Source organism: Gasterosteus aculeatus, chromosome 21 (genome assembly GCF_964276395.1).
Source record: "Gasterosteus aculeatus chromosome 21, fGasAcu3.hap1.1, whole genome shotgun sequence".
NCBI lineage: Eukaryota > Metazoa > Chordata > Actinopteri > Perciformes > Gasterosteidae > Gasterosteus > Gasterosteus aculeatus.
Window position 1 is genome coordinate 2,520,918 of NC_135708.1, and position 27,597 is coordinate 2,548,514.

Below are 27,597 nucleotides of genomic sequence, written 5' to 3' on the forward strand. Positions count from 1 at the left end.
TTTCTTTCCACATGCAAATAGTCCAATATATTGTGTACTGGGTGAACAGCTGCTGTGGACCGGGCCCGAGCAGAACCACGCTGTCCATCACACCTCTTTCTGTCAGTCTGTGGCTCCATGCGCCTCGTCTTCAGTGGGGGAGTTTGGCCGTGCTTAGAGAGGGAGGGGTTTGTAAAGTGGTTAAATGTGCATTTCTATATGTTTTCCAACATAAATGTAGTAATAAACGGGTTTATTGGCTGTTTGCCAGCAGGAGGACAAAAAGCAGCAGCAAAGTCTGCAGGACGGATCAATCGTTCCCAGTCACACAAACGGGATGAACTACGCAGCTGAAAGAAGAAGCTCTCTGACCGAGGACCAGATACTGTATGAGAAGCACACAGGAACAATACTCGCCCGAGGAGCCGACACGCTGTGACCCACGTTAACAAGCGTCTCAGGCGTTCAGCCAGAACACCCAAAGTCCGGTCTGGTTTGTGGGCCACTAACAGCGGAACAGAGGCGTACGGGCCGAGGCGGCTGTACAAGTCGTACGCAAAGACATCCGGCTCATACAGCCGGTGAGGGTCCCCGTCACTGCCACGGCACATGAACTAAAGATCATCAAGGGATTGTGAAAGTGAAACATGGATGTTCCTGCTCGTGTCGTCTGCTTGTAGTTCATGTGTGTACCTGGTGTCTCTGGGCTGAAGGCCGTCGGCGTGCTCTGGTACACGAGGCTGAACCCGTGGAGACAGAGGTCGGACCCGATGCTGCTGGGAGCTGGAGACGGACAACACGTTCATTTATACTTTAACTAAATAGAGAAGGTATTTTAGCGAAGATCATGCTGGTGTTCCTCTCCGGTCCGATGCATCAGACGAGTGAAGATCTGTGGGAACTAAACTGTAAATATCTACAAGGCACAAGAGGAGTTTCAGTATCCGCCTCCATCAGAGAGCAGTGCAGCGCTACTCACATGAAAGGAGGAAGAACAGGGCACATTCCTGTGTGTGTGTGTGTGTGTGGGGGGGGGGGGGGGGGGGGGTGCATGTGTTTAGGTATTTGTCCATCTCCGTAGCACAACCTTAGCAGTGGTGCTGCTCCTAAAGAAGCCAACCAGCTTCCGTGCTTTGGCCCGGATGCCAGAGAGCACCGGCTGCTGCTCAGGTCCCTTCTTCACTGTCAGATTCAGTGTGCAACATAAAATATGGTGCCGGAGCTTCAGCTCTCACACAGGAAACCATATTGGGAGCACCATCAGTGACCACACACGTCACCTTATGATCGATTCCCCATTCCTCCATCAGGGAGGCTTTCACACGACCTATATGTTCAGCAGTGTGTGATCGGGGGAAGCACTGAACCCAGTGTGGTTTTCTCCCCCACAAAGTGGCACCTTACAGCCAGGTAGGCATCCATACTGATGGATGTCCACATGTCAGAAGTAAGGCTAACAGCAGCCACCTTTTCCACTTTAGCCTTCTCCTTAGCTGACTCCTACTCAGCCTCCACCACGGCCTGCAGAGCCTAAAGGAAAACACATCTAGTGCTGAACTGTGAGACAATGAAGTACTCATGTGTTTCATGCACCCACACATACCTGCCTTGTAGGGAGAACATGATGAGGATCCAGTTTGGACACAAATGCCCTGAATCATCCACAATACTGAAGGGCTGCGTGTCCATGAGTACTTTGGAAATGTGAAAAAAGACGTTGATGCCCCAACAAAATGGTCCATGTTGAATTTTGTGGCTCCTCCATCTATGTTTTTTCAAATAAAGAAACAAAAACATAATTCAAGTAAGCAGATGGCTCCATCAGCTAAAAACAAATGAAACGTACAGCCATATTTTTTAGAGCAATGCAAATAAAGTTATACCTCTCCATAAAATAACTCACTCTGAATGGTCATTTGCATATTCCAGAAGGCCTCACTGACTCTCCACGTTCCACCTTCCGTGTTCTAACTTCCATGTCCATGTTCCGTTCTCCACAGCTTAAGAACACTCGCGGGTCAGGTAGTTAGCAGCCTTGGAACTGCACACAGGTTTTTTGCAGTGGGCGAACATTGAGAAAAGGCCACAATGACTCTGTGGCCCTAAAAGGACTCGAGGTAAGTGGGGAATCCAGACAGACGTCTGCATTAACTGGTGTTGGTGGTTTACTGGACTTGTCAGGTGGAGAAGTGGGTACCTGGAGATAAACCTCTGATTCACGCTGTTGGGACCTTTTTCTTACGGTGTCTTTTGTGTCTGAGCCATGAAAGGATGAAATAAGACCATTTAACGCAGCCGGTGGCTTTAGTTCACTACAAATGTTCCCTTCTGTTGTTCCTCATGTGTAGATGACGATGAAAGCTCTTGGGACAAAACGTCCTCATCCAAAGGGCGCATCCCAAAGAAGAGGGTCCGACGCCGTCAGAGACTTGACACCGGCGTCAGAGCGCCATTGCTCGCCCGATACGAAAGGCCCGAAAGCTCCGGGCAGCGTGTCAGCGTGACTCGAGCAATGAGGAAAGACCAAGAGGAAAGGAAGCACAATCAGAGGAGGCGAGAAGAGGATTAGCGTTTTGTTTACGCTAATTGTAGCCCCGGCTATTTTGGTGTTCTCCTAGTCCGGTAGTAGTTAAGCGCTATTTGGTGACTCTCTGGTGGGTCTTGTGCTTTCTGTCCTTCGGGTAAAGGTTTGTATATATATATATATATATATTTTGTTTGTATATATTAGTATGTATATGATGCACAAAGGTGCAGAAAGACATAGATAAGTGTGTGTTCCACTTCTTGTTAATGTACAGAGAATTGAAATACACAAACAAGGACACAAGTCAAACCTGAAAACAATAGTTTTATTCATATAGGAATCCATGTGTTTATTAGATGATTTATTGGTTCAACATTTCATAATCATAGATTGGGCCAAAATATACTGTGATGTCAGTGAGGGATTTCACATTCATTTGTGGTGTGAAAACATGGCAGGTCTCCCTGCTCGATGTCACACCGTCTCATTCATTCACTTGGCTCATGACGTCCACCTGAATGTTCCTCTTTGGCTAAAAAGTGACCTAAATCGGTTGGGAAAGCTCGCATTGCCTGAAACTGCTCATTAGCGGCGTTTCCGCGCTGTTTTTAGTCGATCGCCACCGAGCTAAAGACTGAAATGAGAACCAACGGTCGCTCAAAGTCCAGCTGTTATTTAGATCACCGCACTGATATGAACGCTCAGGTCGATGTAAACAGGTAACATCACATTATGGCTCAATTCAGTGCAGCTCGTGACTCACTCTCCACCAATCAGAGCGCTTGATTTCACCCGTATTATAAAAGAATATACGACACGGGACATGAAACATAACCAGTAGTCCAAGTGCAAGCAGCCAGTTGATGGTGAATTTATGCTACTTTGTTGAATTCATATGTTTGTGAATCTGACTTTGAAAGAGTCAGAGCCTCCAGCCACCAACCTCACCGCACGTCACTGCCAGCAGCTCTGTGAAAGGTCCAACGTCTAGTTTCAGAAGATCTAAGGAGACTTCTACAGGTCAGAGGACCGTCTGAAGAGCTTTGCAGTACTTTCATTACAATTTGTATTTTCAATGCAGAGGTCTGCAGATGTTGTTTTTCTGACCCACAGTAAGAAGTAAAAACAGATGAAACTGATGACTAACTGTCACTCAACTAATAAACTGTCCATCGACAGTCTTCAGCATCTGGTTTTCATGATGATCAATGACAGAAGCTGGAGGAATTACAGTTTGTCTTCTACATTCAGTCACATCTTACTGTGTGCAAGCAGGCTGCTTTACTGGCTGTTCTTACCCACAATCCTTTGCACAGCAGGTATATGAGCCAGAGGGTTCAAGGTGCCATGTGATGAGGAAGTAGAACACTGCATGTAACAACATGTCCTTTGTGATTTGGCAGGCGGCTTCAGACTGATACGTGGGGAAGTTGTTCCGCCCCAACAGGTTCAACCTGATCATCAAAGTGGAGTGAAGAATAAAAACACTCTGAGCTCAGACTCTGTTGTCTTAGTGGATGTTTTTATTCAATATAAACTCTTCACTACATTTGTTACAAAGGTTTCTGCTTCATCACGTGTTCCCTACTAGTCTACATGTAGAAGAAGACCAGGTGACAAAGAGGGGCGTGCACGGGTCCTCTGAACCATCTGGTCCAACAACAGCATCCAGTCTGTTGTCATAGCAACTCTTTACAAGGTGGAAGGATCGTTCCACAGATGCTGGTTTTGATCCTGAAAGACTCTTGTTGAGCCGTGAGGAGGATTCTGTTCACGAGGACCTTTGACCCTGTGAACAGCTCAGACTGAGACTCAGTCAACCAGTCAGACTGCATACTTTGATGGTGACGTGAGGACACACCCTCTCTGATGAAGGACAACAAGCTCTAACAAGCTGTAACACTTCACTCCGTCTGATGGAAGCTGAAGTGAAGCACGGAGCTCCTTTTCTACACGGACCTGCTGAGGACAGAAGAGAGCTGCTCACTGAGGAAGTTCATGTCTACGAGCTCAGTAAGTGCAGCTGTGATTGGTTGAATGACATCATTGATGGTCGTGAAGGTGTGATTGTTTAAAGCTGGGAAACAAGATGGCGCCTGTGTGAGCAGGCAGAGAGAAGCTGCTGTTAGTCTGAATGATGACGCTGTGATGAAGAAGAGGAGCTCAGTCTGATCTGGGGTCTGTGAGGACTGTTACTGATGAGGAGGGGAAGGTAGCAGACAGAAGGGCACTAGGACCCAGCAGGGACCACAGAGCTCACCTGGGCCTTTGTTCCTGAAACACACCTGAGAGACGCTCTGTTTGTCTCACCTGCTGCTTCAGTCATTTAAGTCCACAAAGCTTCATGTTCATTTCTTCATCTGCTTTAAACACATTTAGTCACTTTTTAGTGTTTGACTGTGTTTGTTTTCTTTAGTCTTCAGTTTTTCTCTCATTGATCAGCAGGTTGTAGTCGACCTTTTACTAACTGATCACATGGTGAAGTGAAGCGTCCCATCAGGAGAAAGCTTCCCCATGTTACCATGGTAACCACAGTGTTTCCATCAGGACAGCTACAGGTCACCTTACTGGTCTGTGTTTTACTGACTTCTGGACCCTGAAGAGGAGAAACAGCACAGCTCCACCTGCTGGAAGAAGAGTGATAACATTCATCTTGTAAAACACTACATTTATAGGATGAGCATTTTAACAGAGTTTAAAAAGGTAAAAGGAAGTTTGACTTTCTCCAGAAGTCTAAACTTGAACAGACAACAAACTGAAAACGCAGAAGCATAAACTAGGCTTAAGTGTGCGTGTTTATATTTTAATACTAAGCAGAACCGTCGGGAGGCGGATCAAAGTCAGGGAGGGTGCAGAGGCACATGGAGCAGAACATACAGATGCAATAGTCTTCTGGTCAGCGAGAGGTTTCATCTTTTTCTTAGGTGGCATTTTTGCCTTCTACTTTTCCTGCTGAAGGAAAAACGGGATCACGTGGGAAGCGGCATGTATGCGCAGACGGCGTGTGCGCATAACAAAATGGCGGCCGCCGTTCAGAGTGTTGTTCGTTGCCACACAGCCACCACCGGAATATGTTTTATTTATTCCACCACACACGTTAAAACATCACCGACCTGAGTAAACACAGCATAGAGCAGTTGAAACGTGAATTCATTTACTACTGAGTTTGTATCTTTATTGTTGAAATGGAATCTGCGGTTACTGGCTAGTTGTTGTTGTAGCGGCTAAACTAGCACGTCGCGATACTCAAGGGGATCATGTCTGCGCAGAGTTAATGCGCAAAGGCTTGAAGCGGCGCTTGTCAGGTCCGCTGACAGGTTTCTTTCTGCTAGTTACGGTGATTTTTATGGAAGTCCATTTCCGCCACAAAAAAAAGAGTTAGAAAGTCGACATTATGACTTGAGATATGCGCATGCGCAGGCTCCTTCGTTGTTTGGTACATTGACTTTATAAACCCTCTTGGCGACTTCTGGTCAAAAGCGACCAGCGACCTTATCTGGTTTTATTGGAGACTTCTGTGGTGTCTGACGTGGCGTGACGTCACTGAAGCAGGAACCTGGCGGCTCGCAGCAGTCCAGCTGCAGTTAGAGGAGACACACGTCACGTGCAGGCTGAAATCAACGCGCGCATGCGCAAAGCCGCCGCCGATTCTGCAGCGTCTCTCCTCGTTGAGAAATTGCCAATACTGGTTCAATAAAGAGAGAAGAACTTTTCAATCGCTACTTATCACGATAACTACGTAATAAATACCACCCGGAACGTATTTTATCTCCCTAGAAGTTCGATTTATTTCGGACTCGGAAATACGGAAGATAATTTAGACTCCGCTAAAAGTCGGATGTCCCTGTTTGTTATGAGAGAGGAGTGAGCGGGTATCGAACGTACGACGGTTACACTTCGCTAAAGTTGGAAATATATTCACACATTCACACTTCCTGGTTTAATAGCTGCTCAGTGAGACGTTGTTCAACTCTGTGTGACCGTATATATATATATATATATATATATATATATATATATATATATATATATATATACCATACACGTAGTCACCAACCAAGTCATCATTTCTTATCACTTTTTATCTCATAATTTCCACTTTCTTAAGTCATCATTTCACTATCCTATTTTCATTTTTCATGCATTCAGGACGCATGGATACATATACATACATATATATATATATAAGGTCTATGATAGAAATATTACTAATATAAAATATGTTTGAGTATAAACAACCTTTTGTTTGGTTTTACAGGACTGATCTTTGCACCACACTTTTGGTTCCCTTCCACCTATACTTACTTATAATATTGATATTATAAAACTATACATATCTCGTGTTGTCATTCTGCATGCTGAGTTTTAGTAGCCTATATAGTGATTTAACATAAATAACGTCCTGATGGACCGCTGCCTCCTGCCAAAGGAAAGCGCTTAAAAGAAACACGACATTTATAGGATGAGAATTTAAAATGACGTCTCTTGACACGTTGTCTCAAGACAACAACACAAAGTGTCCCATGAGAGTTTCAGTGTTGAGGTGAATGAGCTCTGTGTGTTTGTCCTGATGAAGATAATAATGTGTGAGCTCTGCCAGCAGGTTGGTGTGAAGGTGTGTAGGTGTGGACTCTGCTATGAATCAGGCTGAGGACCCAGAGGACGGAGTCCCTCCCTCTGAAGCCCCTCTGTGTGGGGAACATGACAGCCAGACCAAAGCTCAGAGGTGAGAGGACCATCTCCAACTGTCCTCCACTCGTCTCCATGTCCCAACGTCTCTGACTCACTGACTCTGCTTCTATGTGTGTGACCAGGATCCATCAGAGACCAGGACCAGGACCTGGACCCAGCTGTGTGTCCATGAAGAGTAACTGGTCCATGGAGCCTCCTCTCGTCTTCAAAGATGTTGGTCCCCCTGTTTATGCAAGGTGAGGGTCTCAGGCTGATGAGGTGTTTCTACCAGACTCTCTGGTGGAGGTTCTGGGTTTCTTGCTCCAGGGCCCTTCAGCAGTGTCCAGTGAGGGAGGGAGAGCTCCATGGAGGACTTGGTAAGACCTGTTGGGACTAAACCAATTGGACTGGTGAAGAAAACAGTGAGCTGAAAGACTGAGCTGTTGATTCTCAGTGGGACCAGCAGGACCAGTAGACCTGAACCACTACAGGGAGTCATGTGGTCCACATCCAGACCTCACGTCATGGACCTTTACCTTGTTTTGGTCTCTGTGAGGACGGACACCATGTGAGCTGATGCTTCATGATTAGATGATGATGTGATGATGTAATCTCAGTGTTTCTTTCAGTTCACATCAGCAGAGAGGAAAGTCTCCTGAACCCAGATGTTTGTCCATGAAGAGTGATCAGTCTATTGATCGATATATTGACTTCAAAGATGGACGCCGTTCTTATGACACAGAGTAAGTTCTTAAACAGATGAAGAACTGTTCTGATTCTCAGTCATGAATCACAGAAATGTTTGTTCATTGTTTAAAGTGTTGTTTCCATGACGATCCATCATGACAGAACTCATTATCTTCATCTAACTGGTCTGTGTGTGTTTTAGTGTGAATCATTAACTGTAAACATCCTCAGATGTAAACACAATGTGAGCTAGTTCCTCCACATCAGGATCAGCAGAGGTCACATCTGGAGACAGCTGCAGGTTTCTGGAGACAGATGACTGGGACTGAACATGTGATTAGAATAAACTCAGTGCTCTGTGGACCAGCTGACGTGGTCTCTGGACTCCATGCAGAGGTTTGGACCAAGTATCGTCAGTAGACTCTGTGAAAAGGTCCAAAGACTAGTTTCAGAAGATCTAAGGAGACTTCTAGAGGTCAGGGGACGGACTAAAGAGGTTTGGAGTAGTTCCATAGGACTTTGTACCAGATGCAGAGGTCTGCAGACGTTGTTTTTATGACCCACAGTAAGAACCAGGGCTGTAGTGGAGGGTAAACGCACGTAAACGCCGTTTACGCACCTCTAGAATTTGGAAATAGCGTTTACGCACCTATAAATAGCGTTTACGCACCTCTAAGTGGCGTTTACGCACCTCAAAGTTCCCTGCGCCTTGTATTCTTCCGTTGGAATAATCCCAAATAAACTTGGTGTAATTTTAAAACAGCTAAGACTACGTTTCCTATTGTTGAACATATAAACGCCATAGTCTGAATAATTTTCATCTGCGCTGTATTACGGTCTGTGAGCATCCAATCAGCGCCTTGCGGCTGCAGCAGCGACCACTCAGGATCCACGTTGTGGATCAGCCCAGAGGTCCCCAACCTTTTTTACCTCACGGACCGGTTTCATGTCAGACAATATTTCGCGGACCGGTCGAGAAGGTCCGACGGGGGGGGGGTGTAGTAGTCGTTGCGGGCGGAACGACTGACGGGGGGGGGTAGTCGTCGTTGCGGGCGGAACGACCGACGGGGGGGGGGTAGTAGTCGCGCGCTCTGTGTTCGCTGGTCGTGCACGGTAAAAGGACAAGAAAAACGCCTGGTGACGCGTAGAGTAGAAAACAAGTCAGTTCTCAATGTGAAAAAAACATGCTGTATAGGCTATTTATGATGACATAGGTAGTACATGAGTGTTCCTTTAGCTTATGCTGTCAGTGTAATTGACAGGCTGCTTAACTGGTTAACTCTTAAATTCAACATATTTTTTCAGGCAGTGAGAGGACAGGCAATGATGCAGAGAGCACAGGGAGAGGAGAAACACCAAGTCCAATAGAGAGAGAAGCACAGAGGAGCCATGGCTCATGGTTCATGGCTCTTCTGTGCAAGGCAGGACCTGACGTGGAGGACAGGGAGGCCCTCTGGGCACTACTGTAAAAATGAGACTCCGTATGCAGATAGTTCTTAATCTGCAATTGTGTTGTTGTGTTGTGTTGACATACTTTTCTTTACTGTTTTCTTAAATTTAATAAACTACAAACTACTAACACATGTATTCATTGTCATTGATTGTATATCGCATTGATTGTACAGTGCCTGGCTAGCTCAGTCGGTAGAGCATGAGACTCTTAGGTTCGAGCCCCAGGTTGGGCGTCATCACTCTATTTGGAAAGGACGAATGGGACGTTGGACTGCTGAAGGAAAACATCAACATCCATTCTCTATGTGCGTTCACACAATCGTTGTTCTTGGGGGGCGTCGTGGTTAGAGAAGGTGTGCTGGGAAAAAGCCATGGGTTTAAAGTGTAATGTAAGTCGCTTTGGATAAAAGCGTCTGCTAAATGACCTGTAATAAAAATAAAAGAATTTGTAATGCAATATATTGGGTCGTCGTGGCGCAAGGGTTAGAGAAGGTGTGCTGGGAAGCACAAGGTTGGTGGTTTGATTCCAGGCTGCCCCATGTTCCATGTCGAAGTGTCCCTGAGCAAGACACCTAACCCCTAATTGCTCCCCAGGCAAAAATGTGAAAAAGCCATGGGTTTACAGTGTGCGACTAATGTAAGTCGCTTTGGATAAAAGCGTCTGCTAAATGACCTGTAATGTAATTGTATATGACTTTTACTGATAACATAATGCAATATAGCCAGGACAGCCTTACAGAGTCGCGACGCTTTGTGTTGCGTTGCTTCGCAGCGCGTCGAGGTCTGTATGATCACAAAATTCAGAGTTTACCCACCTCTAATTTTACCACTACAGCACTGGTAAGAACTAAAACCAGATGAAACTGATGACTAACTGTCACTGAACCAATAAACTGTCCGTCATCATCAACAATCTTCAGCATCTGGTTTCAATCATGATCAATCATGACAGAAGCCAATATCTTTAACTAATGTTGTATTGGTGTTGATGGTCCAAACACCATGTGAGCTGATGGTTCATGTTCCTCCACAGAGAGGACCAGGAGAGCTCAGAGGTTCCCACAGGTCCGTCTGCCCAGCAGCATCAAACACACCTGGACTCCATCTTCATGGTGTGTACATGAACAACTACTTTAACATCTCTCAGTTCACCATCATCTCCATGCTGCACTTTGTAGACCAGTGGATTGTCCGTCTGTCCAACATGGACCTGATGGTGGCTTCCATGTTCTAGTTGGTGTCATTCATAGAATGTTCTGTTCCAGCTGCTGGAGGAGAACATCCTCACTTTTGTGAAGAACGAGCTGAAGAAGATCCAGAAGGTTGTGAGTTCAGATGACCCAGAATGCTTAGAGAAGGAGGATGAGGAGGAGCTGGATGAAGAGCAGAGGAGGAGCAGAGAGGCCTTTGTGAAGATCTCAGTGCACTTCCTGAGGAGAATGAAGCAGGAAGAGCTGGCTGAGCGTCTGCAGAGCAGTAAGAGGATTTCTCTACAGACTCACCATGCTGATACATGAGACCTTCACTGATGTCTCAAGAGATGGACAAAATATATTCATAGTCATTCTCTGAGGAAAGGACATGTTGAAATCTATTCTTTGACTCATTGATCTTCTTTGTTGTCTTCATTCAGGACTTCTTGCTGCAGTTTGTCAGCGTGAACTCAAATCCAACCTGAAGAAGAAGTTCCAGTGTGTGTTTGAGGGGATCGCTAAAGCAGGAAACCCAACCCTTCTGAATGAGATCTACACAGAGCTCTACATCACAGAGGGAGGGACTGCAGAGGTCAATGAAGAACATGAGGTCAGACAGATTGAAACAGCATCCAGGAGACCAGCCAGACCAGAAACAACCATCAGGCAAGAAGACCTCCTCAAAGCCTCAGCTGGAGGAGACGAACTAATCAGAACAGTGATGACTAAGGGAGTGGCTGGCATAGGGAAAACAGTCTTAACACAGAAGTTCACTCTGGACTGGGCTGAAGACAAAGACCACCAGGACATACAGTTCACATTTCCATTCACCTTCAGAGAGCTGAATGTGCTGAGAGAGAAGAAGTTCAGCTTGGTGGAACTTGTTCATCACTTCTTCAGTGAAACCAGAGCAGCAGGAATCTGCAGGTTTGAAGAGTTCCAGGTTGCGTTCATCTTTGACGGTCTGGATGAGTGTCGACTTCCTCTGGACTTCCACAACAATGAGATCCTGACTGATGTCACAAAGACCTCCTCAGTGGATGTGCTCCTCACAAACCTCATCAGGGGGAAGCTGCTTCCCTCTGCTCGTCTCTGGATAACCACACGACCTGCAGCAGCCAATCAGATCCCTCCTGAGTGTGTTGGCATGGTGACAGAGGTCAGAGGGTTCACTGACCCCCAGAAGGAGGAGTACTTCAGGAAGAGGTTCACAGATGAGGAGCAGGCCAGCAGGATCATCTCTCACATCAAGACCTCACGAAGCCTAAACATCATGTGCCACATCCCAGTCTTCTGCTGGATCACTGCTACAGTTCTGGAGGAGGTGTTGAAGACCAGAGAGCGAGGAGAGCTGCCCAAGTCCCTGACTGAGATGTACATCCACTTCCTGGTGGTTCAGTCCAAAGTGAAGAAGGTCAAGTACGATGGAGGAGCTGAGACGGATCCACACTGGAGTCCAGAGAGCAGGAAGATGATCGAGTCTCTGGGAAAACTGGCCTTTGATCAGCTGCAGAAAGGCAACCTGATCTTCTATGAATCCGACCTGACAGAGTGTGGCATCGATATCAGAGCAGCCTCAGTGTACTCAGGAGTGTTCACTCAGATCTTCAGAGAGGAGAGAGGACTGTACCAGGACAAGGTCTTCTGCTTCGTCCATCTGAGTGTTCAGGAGTTTCTGGCTGCTCTTCATGTCCATCTGACCTACTTCAGCTCTGGTGTCAATCTGCTGTCAGAAGAACAAACAACCTCCCTGGTGTCTAAAGTCTTTAGAGTCAAACCTGAACCAAAGCCTCTCTACCAGAGTGCTGTGGACGAGGCCTTACAGAGTCCTAATGGACACCTGGACTTGTTCCTCCGCTTCCTCCTGGGTCTTTCTCTGGAGACCAATCAGACTCTCCTACGAGGTCTGCTGACACAGACAGGAAGTTGCTCACAGACCAATCAGAGAACAGTCCAGTACATCAAGAAGAAGATCAGTAAGAATGTGTCTCCAGAAAAAAGCATCAATCTGTTCCACTGTCTGAATGAACTGAATGATGGTTCTCTAGTGGAGGAGATCCAACAGTCCCTTAGATCAGGACGTCTCTCCAAAAAGAAACTGTCTCCTGCTCAGTGGTCAGCTCTGGTCTTCATCTTACTGTCATCAGAAGAAGATCTGGAGGTGTTTGACCTGAAGAAATACTCTGCTTCAGAGGAGGCTCTTCTGAGGCTGCTGCCCATGGTCAAAGCCTCCAACAAAGTTCTGTAAGTACAGAGAGAGTTAATTCATACATCAGAACTTAAATATGCTGCCATCTTTTATACTTACTGCTTCTTCTTCATCCCTCTATTCAGACTGAGTGGTTGTAACCTCTCAGAGAGAAGCTGTGACGCTCTGTCCTCAGTTCTCAGCTCCCAGTCCTCTAGTCTGAGAGAGCTGGATCTGAGTAACAACCACCTGCAGGATTCAGGAGTGAAGCTGCTGTCTGCTGGATTGAAGAGTCCACACTGTGAACTGGAGACTCTCAGGTCAGGATCCAATTAATGTCCACTTGGTGTCTTTATTTACATCCATGCTACATGGAATTGAAACACAATGTTCATTCACAATAAAACGTAACAGGGTCATCCTTTTAATCTTCTTATTTATGCTACGTGATAATATCACTAATTGAGAAAAATGGGTTTGTCTTCAATGATTTAAATGTGTGTCTAAACTATCAACTCCCTTCTTAAAATTGTTTGTTTAAGATTTCAGGTTTCATAAAAATCTTTTTCACCAGGAAATAAACCAGAACTTTGTAAACAGAGGAAGTAATCTCAGGGACAAAACTTTGGCCCTTTTTGTGAATGTATGTTTGTTTCCCTGACATTACAAGAACGTTTTAGACAAAACAAATTCAGTAGCTTAAAAAATAGACCGTCTGAAACACAATGTTCCTTCACAAAAAAACATCACAGGTACATCCTGTTGTTCCTCTCAAGCTTTGTTATGTTTTGTTTTGATGTATTTAATGGATGAAAAGGATAATAGTAGAGTAGGAAAAGAGACTCAATACTTTTTTGTCTGATGGTTGTTTATTTGTAATTCAGGATGTAAAAAACACAAGATTACACAAAAAAGATTAATTTCTCATTAACACTCACTTTGTTCTCTCTCTTCATCTTTCTTTAAAAGAAGTCAAATAGAGGATAGAGAAGCCTAATTCTGTATTTAGGTCTAATAAACATTAACAACAACATTAACTATCCCTGCCTCATCCTGATATTGATACTACAGTACTTACTGTAAATTGTTCCTCTTGTTTAATATGAAGCTAATTACATTTTCTTTGGTCCTACTGATTTTATTTTAGTTCAAATACATCAAAGAAGATTTCATTTCATAACAATAATGTTATCTTTCTTCTTGTTGATTGTTCTATCTTCAGACTGGATGGCTGTAACCTCTCAGAGAGAAGCTGTGACGCTCTGTCCTCAGTTCTCAGCTCCCAGTCCTCTAGTCTGAGAGAGCTGGATCTGAGTAACAACCACCTGCAGGATTCAGGAGTGAAGCTGCTGTCTGCTGGATTGAAGAGTCCACACTGTGAACTGGAGACTCTCAGGTCAGGATCCAATTAATGTCCACTTGGTGTCTTTATTTACATCCATGCTACATGGAATTGAAACACAATGTTCATTCACAATAAAACATAACAGGGTCATCCTATTAATCTTCTTATTTATGCTACGTGATAATATCACTAATTGAGGAAAATGGGTTTGTCTTCAATGATTTAAATGTGTGTAAACTATCAGCTCCCTTCTTAAAATTGTTTGTTTAGGATTTCAGGTTTCATAAAAATCTTTTTCACCAGGAAATAAACCAGAACTTTGTAAACAGAGGAAGTAATCTCAGGGACAAAACGTTGGCCCTTTTTGTGAATGTATGTTTGTTTCCCTGACATTACAAGAACCTTTTAGACAAAACAAATTCAGTAGCTTAAAAAATAGAGAGTCTGAAAGACAATGTTCTTTCACAAAAAAACATCACAGGTACATCCTGTTGTTCCTCTCAAGCTTTGTTATGTTTTGTTTTGATGTATTTAATGGATGAAAAGGATAATAGTAGAGTAGGACTCAATACTTTTTTGTCTGATGGTTGTTTATTTGCAATTCAGGATGTAAAAAACACAAGATCACACAAAAAGATTAATTTCTCATTAACACTCACTTTGTTCTCTCTCTTCATCTTTCTTTAAAAGAAGTCAAATAGAGGATAGAGAAGCCTAATTCTGTATTTAGGTCTAATAAACATTAACAACAACATTAACTATCCCTGCCTCATCCTGATATTGATACTACAGTACTTACTGTAAATTGTTCCTCTTGTTTAATATGAAGCTAATTACATTTTCTTTCGTCCTACTGATTTTATTTTAGTTCAAATACATCAAAGAAGATTTCATTTCATAACAATAATGTTATCTTTCTTCTTGTTGATTGTTCTCTCTTCAGACTGGATGGCTGTAACCTCTCAGAGAGAAGCTGTGACGCTCTGTCCTCAGTTCTCAGCTCCCAGTCCTCTAGTCTGAGAGAGCTGGATCTGAGTAACAACCACCTGCAGGATTCAGGAGTGAAGCTGCTGTCTGCTGGACTGGAGAGTCCACACTGCACACTGGAGACTCTCAGGTATGAAGAGGCCTGCTGCAGTCACATACCATGAGTGTGTTAAAGGAGGTAGAGCTGGAAACCTTTCCTCTGTCAAACTCTCAGCCTGGTTAATGTGACCCTGACACACCAAGCTGACCTTAAACTACCAGAGACTCATCAAACTGTTTGTGTCCCACATCAGACCTTAAATACAGACAGAAGTAGATAGGGAACATTAGCCTTAATGAGCCTAATCAATGATGTTGATTCATTTATTCGTAGTTTTTAACCATTCACATCACATCCTCACAGACCAGGGACATTTAGTAACACACACCCATAGAACACAAATTGTTACTACCTGGATATATAAATATAGCTATATCCCTACTTGCAAAATTCCCTAGACATGATTATAACATGAGCATATGGTGGACAATAAGAAACATCTTGATGAAAGGCTATTGGACGGTTAGTTGCTCGTCATCTGCCACCAGTGTGTGTTGTCCTATTAATTAACAGTAACAACAATCAAACAGACAGCATGTTGGTTAATAAACAACAAAAAGAAACAATCAGTTCAAAGCGTCTTGAAGGATCATCACAGTAGGAATGTAGCACACGTGGACAGACGTGATGCGTGCGTTAGTTTTTAAGAAGTGCTTTATTTCTCCGTAAGAACAGGTAAGAATCAGATCAGATACACAGGTACACTTTAGCTCACTATTTTCCTTCTTTCCTTACTTCTCCCAAGCGCGCGAAATCATCTCCCGCTTGACTCCTAAAACAATGACCCCTTAGGTGACCTCAGTGCTTGTTTGAGCATAACTCATTCTCACTTACCAACAGATTTACAGAGTATCTCTTCGCAAAAGAACACATGCTAGTTTAATGAACAAATAATTAGAAAATCAAATACATAAATAATGGAATATAGGTGGGTGTCCATTTACTGTAGCATCTCAACACTGTGGACTCCACACTGTCCCTTTCAAAATGAATGTTGACCCGACATTGGCTCTAAAGAGAAAGTTCTCAGTCAATTTATCTGCTGCCGTCCTTCATGTGTTAAATCCTTCAAAAGTCTGCAAGTATTTGTTTAGCATAGAAGTCCTATTTTAGTCCTATTTTCTCCATTAGTATATTCTGTCAAAGTTCAGTGCATCTGGAGCTTGGACGCTACGTCCTGACTCCTGTATTCATTTAAAAGGAGTTTGTCTTTCTGCTGAATTGTGTAGCGAGCTAAATACACACAAGGAGAGCAGAACAGCGTCTATGATGGTCTCACTGTGCAGCATCTGCAGAACATCTGTCTGAGTATCAGCAGGAGAAGGTGCTGCTGAGAGAGTGATCTCCTGAGCCTGATTCTGATATTTATATTTCATAAAGCTTTGCCTGCATGTTAGATTTCCCTCTTTACAGCTTCCACCATGGATAGCGTGCTCATCGATTGTCACCAAGTCACTGCGGCTGACATGTTGAATTACATCATCTCCATGACGACGATATTTGACCGGATCACTACGGTCTCAATGTTGGACATTTAGCTAGCTAACGTTAGCTCGGCTAGCTCGTAGGGAACGTTACCTCATCTGTGAAGAGCAAGCTAACATCGGCCGAGTAAACGGCACAACTTCCATCACACCACCATTCTGCCTGAGCTTCACTTCCACTTTAGAGGATTCACGTCTTGGTGCCGTGCTGCTGGCTCGCGCTCACTGGCACATAACGGTTGGTCTTTGGCACCTTAGTGGCACCTTGGTGGCACCTTAGTGACAGCTGGGTGCCAGTTGGCGTCACAGCAGCTCAGAGAGAGAAAACAGCAGAGAGAAAGTTGACATTCTGCGACGCAGTTTGAGCGAGCTGTTAGAGCAGTGTCAGGATCTTCGATCCCCCCGAGTTGGCTGATGAGAAGGATCGCAACACGTTGATCAATTAAAGTCAAAAAGTTAACATTTATTTATCCTGCTTGCTTGCAAGCAGGAGGTTCAACACACCAGCACGTATCTCAGCGCTCGGCGTAATGACGTCTCCGAGCAGTAAAAACGCTGAGTTTTTATACACATGTGAAGAACATTCTCCGTGCCAGTTACGAGAAGCTGCAAAGCAGGTTGAGATAAGAACCTAGGTGAAGCTGAGGGTAGCATTACATTACACACACACACACACACACAAGATCCTCCTCAGTGGCCGGTGCAAATCATAATTAATTGACATAAAGTAAAAACGTGGATCCAGAACTTTCGTACCGAATAAGATATGAACTAAGGCCATGAACAGAAGTCCTTTGTTTTGAAGAGTCTATGAGATCGAGTTAACCGTCCTCCCTTCTCAGGACACAGCTAACTAAACAAACTAACATTTTGTATCATGCTGCTCTTTGCACATCAGGGTCAAATACAGGACACGTGAGACAAGGCCTTAGCACAAAACAGTGTTATAATATATTTTATCAGTACATGCATCTCACAATTCCCCCTTTTGATCTCTTCAGAGATCACCCCAGCTACTGGAGAACGTCTGCCGGATCAGCCACCTCATCTTGCCTCCTTTCCAGGCCAATAATGGGATCGTGTCTTGTTCTTGGGTTTTTTTTTTTGCTAAACTAAAGCGGAGAATTGAGAAAGATAGAACAGAGGAGAGGATAGTTATACACTTATTCTTGGTCTTCTTGGTTGTAGACAGTCGACACAGATCACCATGCTCTGGGTGTCTGTCAGTCAACTGCCCGTTGAGAGTGCGTTTGGGGACCGTTGCCGCCTCTTTCTCCTGATCCTTCAGGACGTCCTGGAGAGTGCGAGCAGGTTCCTCTGCGGTGGCGCACTGGCTCCAGTGGTACCAGGTATCACCTTTCCCTCTCAGCTTCACTGCATGTGAGGATCTCTCCTCCACCTGGTATGGTCCTGTCCACCGCGGCTCTGACCACTTCCTCTTTATCACCCTCAGGAGGACCCAGGCTTCCGTCTGGGGGTTGTGGGCGTTCTGATCCCGTTTTGTCTCACACCTGGTCCGCAAAATCTGAAACAGGAGCTCGTAGATCGTTATACGACATGCATACTCACCTGGTGGAGCTTCCGGGTTGGGCCTAATCTTCAGGCCAGCACTGGGTCCAGGGAACTGTCTCCCGGTGGTCAGTTCGTACCCTGATTTACTGATCTTCTAATGGCCATTAACTCGAGTGGGAGCGCTTGAACCCAGGTTAAATTTGTCTGTGCACAGATTTTAGCCAATTTTTGTTTGTACCCCACATGAGCCATCCCATGTGCCTCCTGTGAACACTTGTTTCTGATGCCCGGCGGCATTACTGGGCGACCATCAGGGGACCTCCAGAGGCCTCCAACCTCTGTAGCCCCTCTTTGCTTCCACACCGTTTTCTCCTGAGGACACGCCCCCTTTTGGGCTTCCTTAATTTGTTCCTCGTTAAGTTGTGGCCCCAACTGTCCCTCATCTTCTGCACTTACCGTTTGGAGCCCAATTTGGTAACCTGCAGCCTGTTTTGCAGCTTGGTCCGCTGCCTGGTTTCCCTTGGCCACCATACTGTTGGAGTTCTCAAGTCTCGTGGCTGCACCACCCACTGACCATTCGTTTGTCCATTGTCATTGCAATGCAGAACCGTTCCATCCATTTTGTTTTTTTTGCAGTTGTTGTTGTAGTACCGTGAGTGACAGCATGGGGTCTGCCCTGCCCCTGCTGTCCAGGTCTCTCTCGGGGGTGTGTCACTGAGAGGCATCTGCCTCATAGCCCCAGTCCTCCAGTGTGGGGTACTGTCCTCCAGGGGGCGGTGCAGCATGTGCGTTGGGAGCCCATGCTTCCTGGGGTGGGACACCTCTACCCCTCCCCTGTCTTCTTTTACCAGGACACTCCTTAACCTGGTGCCCCTCCATACCACAGTGGAAACTACCTCTTCCCCATCTGCGTCTGCCTCTTCCTCCTCCCCCTGCATATGGACCTCCTCAACACTCTCCTCCCCAGCAGTTACCTCCATAGCCTCCCCTGTAACCACCCCCTTGGGCTGTCCCATACGACGTCTCCTCCCATGGTGGGAGTGGATACAAATCAGGGGCGTTACCTCCAGCTGGGGCAGCCTGTGCAACCATCTATCGCTCGTCTTTCCCTTTCTGCTCCTTGTCGCTCACTTCCTGTCTTACTTTGGCGAGCTGGAGCTTCAGCAGTCGAGCCTGCAGCTCCTTTAACTGTTTATCTTCTCCTGTCGCTTCTTCTGTCGCGTCTTGTAAATGGTGTAGCAAATGTCTCTCCCACACAGCAGAGTCACTACCTGGCAGGTCTGTGTTAGTCATCATTTTAGCTTTCACACTCTCTGGTACGCCCTCCAGTACCGCCTGTCTAAACCATTCCCTGTGCACTCCCGCAGTGCCTGGGTGACGACCTGTGTGTTTCACCCATGTTTCCTTACATTCGTCCAAATAAGCGCGCTGTGTTTTTCCCCAAAACAACTTTCTTTCCTGCTGCGCTGAATTTGTTTTCATGTTTATTTCTATTTGTTCTAATAATTTTTCATCATATTTTAAATCCTTGATTCAAGTGTTACACTTAAAAAGAAAGTAGTTCAGCGAAACTAAAAGTTGCAATGTCTCATCAACCTGTTAGTTGATTTCATAAAATCCCCCCTACAACCCGCTTGTTCATGTAAAGGTTTTTGGCCGACCTTTGACAGCCCAGTAATGATGAGCTTATTCTTCTAAACTGAAAAGCAAACGGACCATTTATCTATTCTTTATTCTTTATATATCATGGTATTCAAGAAAGATTCATAAACCTAATTATATCACTAAATGATGGCACTCAGGATTGACTTTATTCAACAGTATGTGTGTGAGCTTCTTAAAGTGAGGAGGTATAAAACCTTATTGGCCTCCACCGTTGCTTCCACACATCTTCTCACTGCTGTGACCTTTTTACTCCCATAAAACCCCCGCTGCTTCAACAGAGATAAATTACGCTTATTCTAGCCGTTGTTGCTTTAAAGACTTTAAATCTTCTTTTTCTTTCTTCAATGCATGTCTACAATTCTACTATTTTTAAATCAAAAGCTTAGTAATAGCTTGGAGAGCTTAAAAAAAAGCCTCTGCAGCAGCAGGCTTGTTGTTTGAGAATCAGTCTCTCCTTTTTTTTTTTTTCTACCCTCGTATGGAGGCGGTTTTTCCAAATTACACCGTTCTTGGTTGTGTGATCTCACGAGAGGCGCCGCCGCTCTCTCCGGGGTAGTTCAAATAGTGCGACGACACCGGGTTCAAAATGTAAACAAAGGTTTTAATTTACGTCCTTCAGATTCAACAGAAAACAGTCAAAACAGGGAGTAACTCAGGCTTCGGTCGATCTGTGCCGGTAAAACTTAACTAATGTCTTGTCTTTGGAGGGGAAACGGAAAACCTCTCGGTCTCTCCTGCCTCCGGGAATCCTTCTGTCTTGGTCTGCTCTTCTGCAGCTCGTCTCTCCTCCCTCAGCGGTGTGTCTTCCGCCCTCATGGAGGCCTCCAGGTCGTCACACCCTGGTGGGTTTCAGGCATGAGGGGAATGCTCTTTCGGGGTTTTGGGGTGGAGTTTCTAACTCCACCAGCAGATGGAGCCATAGTGGTTACAGCCATCGCCGGTGAACGCATCTCCCTCCCAAGACCGAGCCTCTTGTGACATCACAGTTTTTGTCTACGCTTTACTTTTTATCCAACACGAAAACCATACGGACCTCAAGTCCTCTATTTTGTCAATTTCTTTGTGAAGTTTCCTTTTTCCCCAAACATTCACCTTCTCACATTTTGCTATCAATGTTCCTTTGATCAGACGTTTGCTCCCATCATCAAGATACTGTATCAAGTGTATCGTGCACTTTACACTCAATAGCAGCACTCAACAATTTACAGCCCATCTGAGTTTAGAAGACTCAAAAAACTACAAACATTAATACAGAAATCGGACCCTATATACAACAATTCTCCTTATTTCTCATCTCTTAATTTTCAATGCCCGTTTCCCCTCTTTTTAGTAAATCAATCTCTCCTACGATTTTAAGTCTAATTTCAGCTGACACTCTCAGCAGTCTATAATCTCTAGTCTCAGTGACGCTCTATCCGCCAAACCAGCGCCTTTCTCACCGCGTGTCCCGTGTGCTCCACATCATCATGTTTCTTTGAGTGAAAACGCTGAGTTTTTATACACATGTGAAGAACATTCTCCGTGCCAGTTACGAGAAGCTACAAAGCAGGTTGAGATAAGAACCTAGGTGAAGCTGAGGGTAGCACACACACACACACAAGATCCTCCTCAGTGGCCGCTGCAAATCATTATTAATTGACATAAAGTAAAAACGTGGATCCGGAACGAAAGCTCCGAATAAGATATGAACCAAGGCCATGAACAGAAGTCCTTTGTTTTGAAGCGTCTATGAGATCGAGTTGACCGTCCTCCCTTCTCAGGACACAGCTGCAAAGCAACATTTTGTATCATGCTGCTCTTTGCACATCAGGGTCAAATACAGGACACTTGAGACACGGCTTTAGCACAAAACAATGTTATAACATATTTTACCAGTACATGCATCTCACAGCAGCGATGAGGATCACAGAGCTTCATGGATTCGAGTCTCATGATGAAAACAACAGGGATCCATTTGAAGATGGTTGAATGCATTTACATAAGGATGTTCTGTAATATCACAGTAATAATGCAGAACGTGACGTCAGCAGTCGGTGCCTCTGTGGTGTGAAAAACCAAACAGGGAACGAAATAAACTAGTGCGTTTCTTCTGTTTGTTTGTGTTCATAGTACATGTGTTGTTGGTTCATTGTTCATTTTGAAACATGGAAACATGCACATTGTGTGAATACTGAATGGTCTGTATCTGCTTTATCTTTATGAAACAGTTTAATGTGAATGTTCCTTTGCACACGTCCCATGAAGCTTGATCTGTAGCATGACGTCATTTCTCCCGTTTGAATTCACATCTGGTGAAAGTACAGTGACAGGTCCATTTCTTATTTGTTATCCATTCATCTTCTTCATGAATATATTCCAGCACCTCGTCGCTGTGTGACGCCTGACTGACAGTCTGTGGTCGTCTGTAAGTAGTGGTAGAAGAAGAAGAGGTGCTCCATGTGGACATGAAGGACAAAGCTGTGTGTGAGAGTGATGTAATGTCCATGTCTCCATGCTGCTCTGACCCCCCTCCTCCTTTCAGGGTGGAGCCTGATGGAGTCCGATGGTTCAGACCAGCTGTGAGGAAGTGTAAGTGTGCTTTGATTCATGAAGATTCGACCATCTTCACACTGTGACATCACTCATTCACCTCTGTGATGTCATCATCAACGTGTCAGTAGATGAACACATGATTAATAACTGCAGCTGTATTGTGTCTTGTTCTCTCATCAGATTCCTGTGAACTCACAATCGACACAAACACAGTAAACAAACAACTCAAACTGTCTGACAACAACAGGAAGGTGACACGTGTGGAGGAGGATCAGTCATATCCTGATCATCCAGACAGATTTGACTCCGAACCTCAGCTGCTGTGTAGAACTGGTCTGACTGGTCGCTGTTACTGGGAGGTCGAGTGGAGAGGAGACGTTTATGTATCAGTGAGTTACAGAGGAATCGGGAGGAAAGGATACAGTGGAGACTGTTGGTTTGGATACAATGATCAGTCCTGGAGTCTGATCTGCTCTGATGGAGGTTACTATGTCCGTCACAATAAGACAGTAACACGCACCTCCTCCTCCTCCTCCTCCTCCTCCTCCTCCTCTGGTAGAGTAGCAGTGTATGTGGACTGTCCTGCTGGCTCTCTGTCCTTCTACAGAGTCTCCTCTGACACACTGATCCACCTCCACACCTTCAGCACCACATTCACTGAACCTCTTTATCCTGGGTTCTGGTTCAGGTTCAGTCCTGGTTCCTCAGTGTCTCTGTGTCCTCTTCAGGAGGGAGAGTCTCCTCCTGGTGGAGAACCTTCCTCTCTGCTCACCACATAGTTCAGTCTGTACAGCTGATGGTGGTTCATGTGGGTGTAGATGCAGGTGGAGCAGGTGAGGGGTACCTGAGCTGGTCTGGACTCTGGGGGGTCCACAGCTCTCTGGGACTCAGATGGAAGTGTGAAAGAGCTCAGCTTAATGCTGCTGTGCTCCTTCAATCAATAGATGATCATTTAGATATTGGCTCCTAATTAGGCTTTAATCTTCATCTTTATGTGTTCAAGAAGACATTTTATAAGACGCTCTTTCATCTGTCCCCCCATATGAGACAAATGTGTCCTTACGTGTGTGTGCGCTTCATCAGCAATAATAAAAACAAGGTGAAGAAGGAAAATATGAATGTGTAATTCTTTTTGAGCCCATTTTAACTTCAAATCTTTCTAAATCTCTTGAGTGAAATCAAATCTAATTTCACATAATCAGGTTTGTTTTGAACAAGAAGCTTTTTAATGGTTCAGCAAACCTCTCAAGGAAATATTGAATATGCGTTACTTGTGTTTTTATTCCCTATAATGTCATTTACAACATTTACTCCATGTGTTACTTTAACAGAAATAGAATTGTTTGGCTCTAATGTTAATAAATGACTTTTATTGGAAACAACTGTACATGTTTAAACAGGCCATCAAATGTGGAGTATTGAAAGTGTGTGTTGGACAGAAATATATATATATAAATAAAAGTGATCAAATCTGCTGGGTGTAAAATATACATACAGCAACATGAATTAGCAATTTTGGTGACTTAGAACGTTGTGTCAATGCAATGAGCTTCATGGCCTCTTAACCTCTTGTGAGTGCTTATGAGTGACTACAGCTGGTGACTCTGAGGCCATTTAAATAGAGCTCATTGGATACAAACGCCCACAAACGCTACAATGGGAAAGTCAAAGGAGCTCAGCATGGATCTGACAAAGCAAATCATTGACTTGAACAAGTCTGGAAAGTGACTTGGAGCCATTTCAAAGCAGCTGCAGGTCCCAAGAGCAACAGTGCAAACAGTAGTTTGTAAGTATAAAGTGCAAGACGCTGTTTTGTCACCATCAGGAAGAAAACACAAGCTATCACCTGCTGCTGAGAGAACATTGGTCAGGAGGGGGAAGAGTTAACAGAGAACCACCAAAATGCAGATCTGCCAAGAAGTAGAAGCTGCTGGAACACAGTGTCCATGTCCACAGTCGTGTTTGGCATCTCCATGGACGGAGAGGCTGCCGTGCAGGAAGGAAGCTCTTGCTCCAAAAGCGCCACCTTAAGGCTCGACTGAAGTTTGCTGCTGATCACGTGGACCAAGATGAGACCTTCTGGAGGAAAGTTCTGTGGTCAGACGAAACCAAAAAATGAATGAACTAACGCAGATCAGCTGTTCTGGAAGCGGATACTCAGAGTAAGTCAACTCGGAGTTCAGGGATAGACTCAGAGTTTGTTGAACCTCCTTTCTGGAATACCCCCCATGTCTACCGCCAAGCACGGTGGTGGTAGTATTATGCTGCCAGTGGATCTGGTGCTGGTGGATGTGAACAATGCTGAAGAAACAAGTCCATGTCAGAGAGCCATCACATCTAACTGAACAGCACCAATTCTGTTGTCCAGAGGAGCGGTCAAAGATTCAACGAGAAGCTTGTGGACGGCCACCAAAAGCGCCTAATAGAAGTGATAATGGCCAAAGGACATGTGACCAAATATTATCACTGCTGTATGTATATTTATGACCCAGCTGATTCTGTCATGTTCTCTGTTAACCCATAATTAAGTTCTAAAAGAACCAAACCTCATGAATGTTTTTGTGACCGAGTGATTGGAACAGATTCTTCTTTCAGAGGAAAATCAGACTTGTAGGAATAAGGGGAAACTCAAGGAGAGCCATGACATCATGTTCTTTACAAGTGTATGTAAACGTTTGACCACAGCTGTAGTGGGTAGATATGTGTGTTTAGCTCTACAGGCTTCATGCTGTCCTGATATCCACATGTGAGGCCGTTGATGAGCGTAGCTGATTTCCTGTCACGCCACCTCATCACTGGCTCTGTCACAGGCACTTTGCTGGAGGCCCACTGGCACAGTTCTTGTTATCATCTCCTATTCTACATTCTCTCTCTACATCATAAATCACATCAAAGTTTTTAAATACAATTAGCAGAGCCAGCTGTTTACTGACACATTGTGTACAACTACAGGATCTTTACAGTAAACTGATGGAGATCAGATGTAAACATTTGATTATCATATAACCACAATATACTCTGTTAACATTGTAATGAGTTATTTAGACAAGATGATTTCAGACAATATCAGGAGAGAAGATTCAGCAGTGACACAAAATGAGAATATTACTGAACAGGAAAAACAATAGGAAAGCCTACTATATACAGAATAATATGTACAGTATTATACGTTAATTTCATCAACGTACATTTAAATAATAAAACCAAAAATACATAAGGAAATGATGTGAGAAGTCATTTAAGAGCAGCAGGTCCCCAAAAGGGAAAAAAGGAGAGGGACGTCAGCAGAACAAAGTGGGTGATGCAGAAACAGTTAAGGATACGTGTTTGAAATGAAGGAGACCCGTTGGATTGAGGACTTTATACCGTGGGCTCATTTCCGGCGACGCAGAGAGATGCGCTGCAGTCTCCTAGCTTTCCCCCTGGCATCAATGGGCCGCATCTCATTGACCTTTGACCTGACCATCCGGGAGTAGCTGGGTCTCTTGGTGTAATGCATCAGAGGGCGGTCAGGCTGAGGCCCTGCTGGGACGGAGAAATGGAAGTTATATTCTACTGCAGAGGCAGGGCACATGCATTCTGGTAGCTCTCCAAATTTTGATGCATTTTTGTTTGTATTCTTGTTTGTCACTACGTTTCATTTTTCTATTCTGTACATTTTGTCTCTTTCGATCCAGTTCTGCATACTTAATGCTGTAGACTCATTGAGGACACGACATTTACCCGGAAGAGGATCCTTGTGGCCAACTCGACATCCGCCGCTACTGAACAAATCCTGTTCAATCTAATCAATAGTAATTTAACAATTCCCATGGTAATTATGTTTTGGGGGATAATTCGCGCCCCCAGAGGTTTAACGTGTTCCCGAGCGTCTTTAGAAGACCCCCAGATTAAGGCCATGTGGGTGGACCGAAAGCAGGTAAGCTATCCGCTGACGTTCCATCCTTCTTTCAGATGTGGACTAGTTGGGTCGGTTTGCCGGGTCCTGGAGGAATAGTTTGTGCACCCCATGCCTTGTGAAGTGTGACACCAGGAGTTGAGGACTTGTACCGGTGTGGTGACAGCCATCTGTCACCACACCGGTACAACCGATCTGTTAAAACCAGTTTTTGTGTCGCAACATGATGTCCTTTGGGATTTTGATCAATGGGTTCCTGGTGGTGACTTGCGGTTCTGGTAGAGGTGTACCAATGCATCCTGCATCCAGTTTGTGTTTCTCACGTGGGCCGAGACAATGTCCAACAACGGAAACAGTGATGTGGGACCCAAGAGCCGGTCAAAGCTCCTTCTGGTGTTCCTGGTCGTTCATGCTGAAAAGCGGCTGTAAGTTTTAATGAAGCGGATCAAAGTGTTGTCCTGCCCCCCTGGGAGAGCGGGGGTTCAACGGCGGAGATATTGCACAAACCTCCTTTCTAACTTTTCTAAGAAGGGATCGGGAGTAGCCCCTCTCTCCTCAGGCCTTGAATAAGATCTGTGTGGCCGAGCCTCAGTCCTGCGCCCGTGAGCAGATCCGTTCAAACCTCAATAATTGGGACTTCAGAATGAAGTTGTGAGGGTGATGGTTACCGGTGCGATATAGCAATATGTGTGAATCTGTTGGTTTAAAAAACAAAAACACTTTCATTTAAAGGGAGACAATGAGAAGTTGGGGCCCTTGAAGTGAAAAAGTCCAAAAAGCTCCAATTAGTTGGTGACGGCTGTAAGTTTAAGGACCGGGTGGTGTGAATTGAAGGTCTGGAGGAAGAAGTCAAACTCCTTTCCTGAGTGAGGCCAGACCCAGACTTCATCCAAATAGCTGTAGTAAGGACTGGGACGTTTGGCAAAGGGAGAATGGATTCTTCCCAAGTGGCCATGTAAATATCTGCATAGGCTGGGGCAAATGTCTTGCCATGGCTGCTCCACTAATCTGTAGGTACTGTTGGCCATTAATGTCAAAGTCATTTCTGGTTAGGCTAAGCTTGTCGTGACGGGCGGCGAGAATGGCGACCCGAACACCTTCCCGGGACGCTAGGAGAGCCGACTGCGTCTGCCAGGAAGCCAGCTGGCGTTCTCCCACGAGTTCCCCACAACTGGTTCTGGGGAACAAACTCTGCTGAGTCCTTGAAAGGTCACGTCATTCTGTCAGGATGGCGGGAAAGGCAGGACTCAAACGCAGAGTTTCAAAAAACAAAGAGACATTAATGGTCAAAAATTCCAAAAGCAAAAAATGGCAAGACCGGCGACAGGAACCAGGGAAACTCAGACATGGACTTCCGGACATTCAACAATGACGCGA

At 44.9% G+C, this 27,597-nt stretch overlaps 3 protein-coding genes and 1 long non-coding RNA gene across 4 annotated transcripts in view; 3 read left to right on the forward strand and 1 right to left on the reverse strand.

Annotated features, from left to right (window-relative positions):
• Positions 1-27,597, reverse strand: part of LOC144390310 (dual specificity calcium/calmodulin-dependent 3',5'-cyclic nucleotide phosphodiesterase 1C-like) — a 442,515-nt gene that overhangs the window by 332,807 nt on the left and 82,111 nt on the right. The window lies entirely within an intron of this gene.
• LOC120813551 (protein NLRC3-like) overlaps positions 1-27,597 on the forward strand; it is a 238,354-nt gene that overhangs the window by 172,439 nt on the left and 38,318 nt on the right. The window lies entirely within an intron of this gene.
• On the forward strand, positions 6,850-8,863 carry LOC144390374 (uncharacterized). Its single transcript, XR_013454408.1, has 3 exons — positions 6,850-7,232; positions 7,321-7,434; positions 7,807-8,863. It is a non-coding gene; the product is annotated as an uncharacterized LOC144390374 (long non-coding RNA).
• On the forward strand, positions 10,261-13,033 carry LOC144390458 (protein NLRC3-like). The gene is made up of 4 exons (XM_078096954.1): positions 10,261-10,428; positions 10,582-10,792; positions 10,950-12,753; positions 12,844-13,033. Exons 1-4 carry the CDS (start codon positions 10,336-10,338, stop codon positions 13,031-13,033), a joined length of 2,298 nt encoding a protein of 765 aa, XP_077953080.1. The 5' UTR covers positions 10,261-10,335.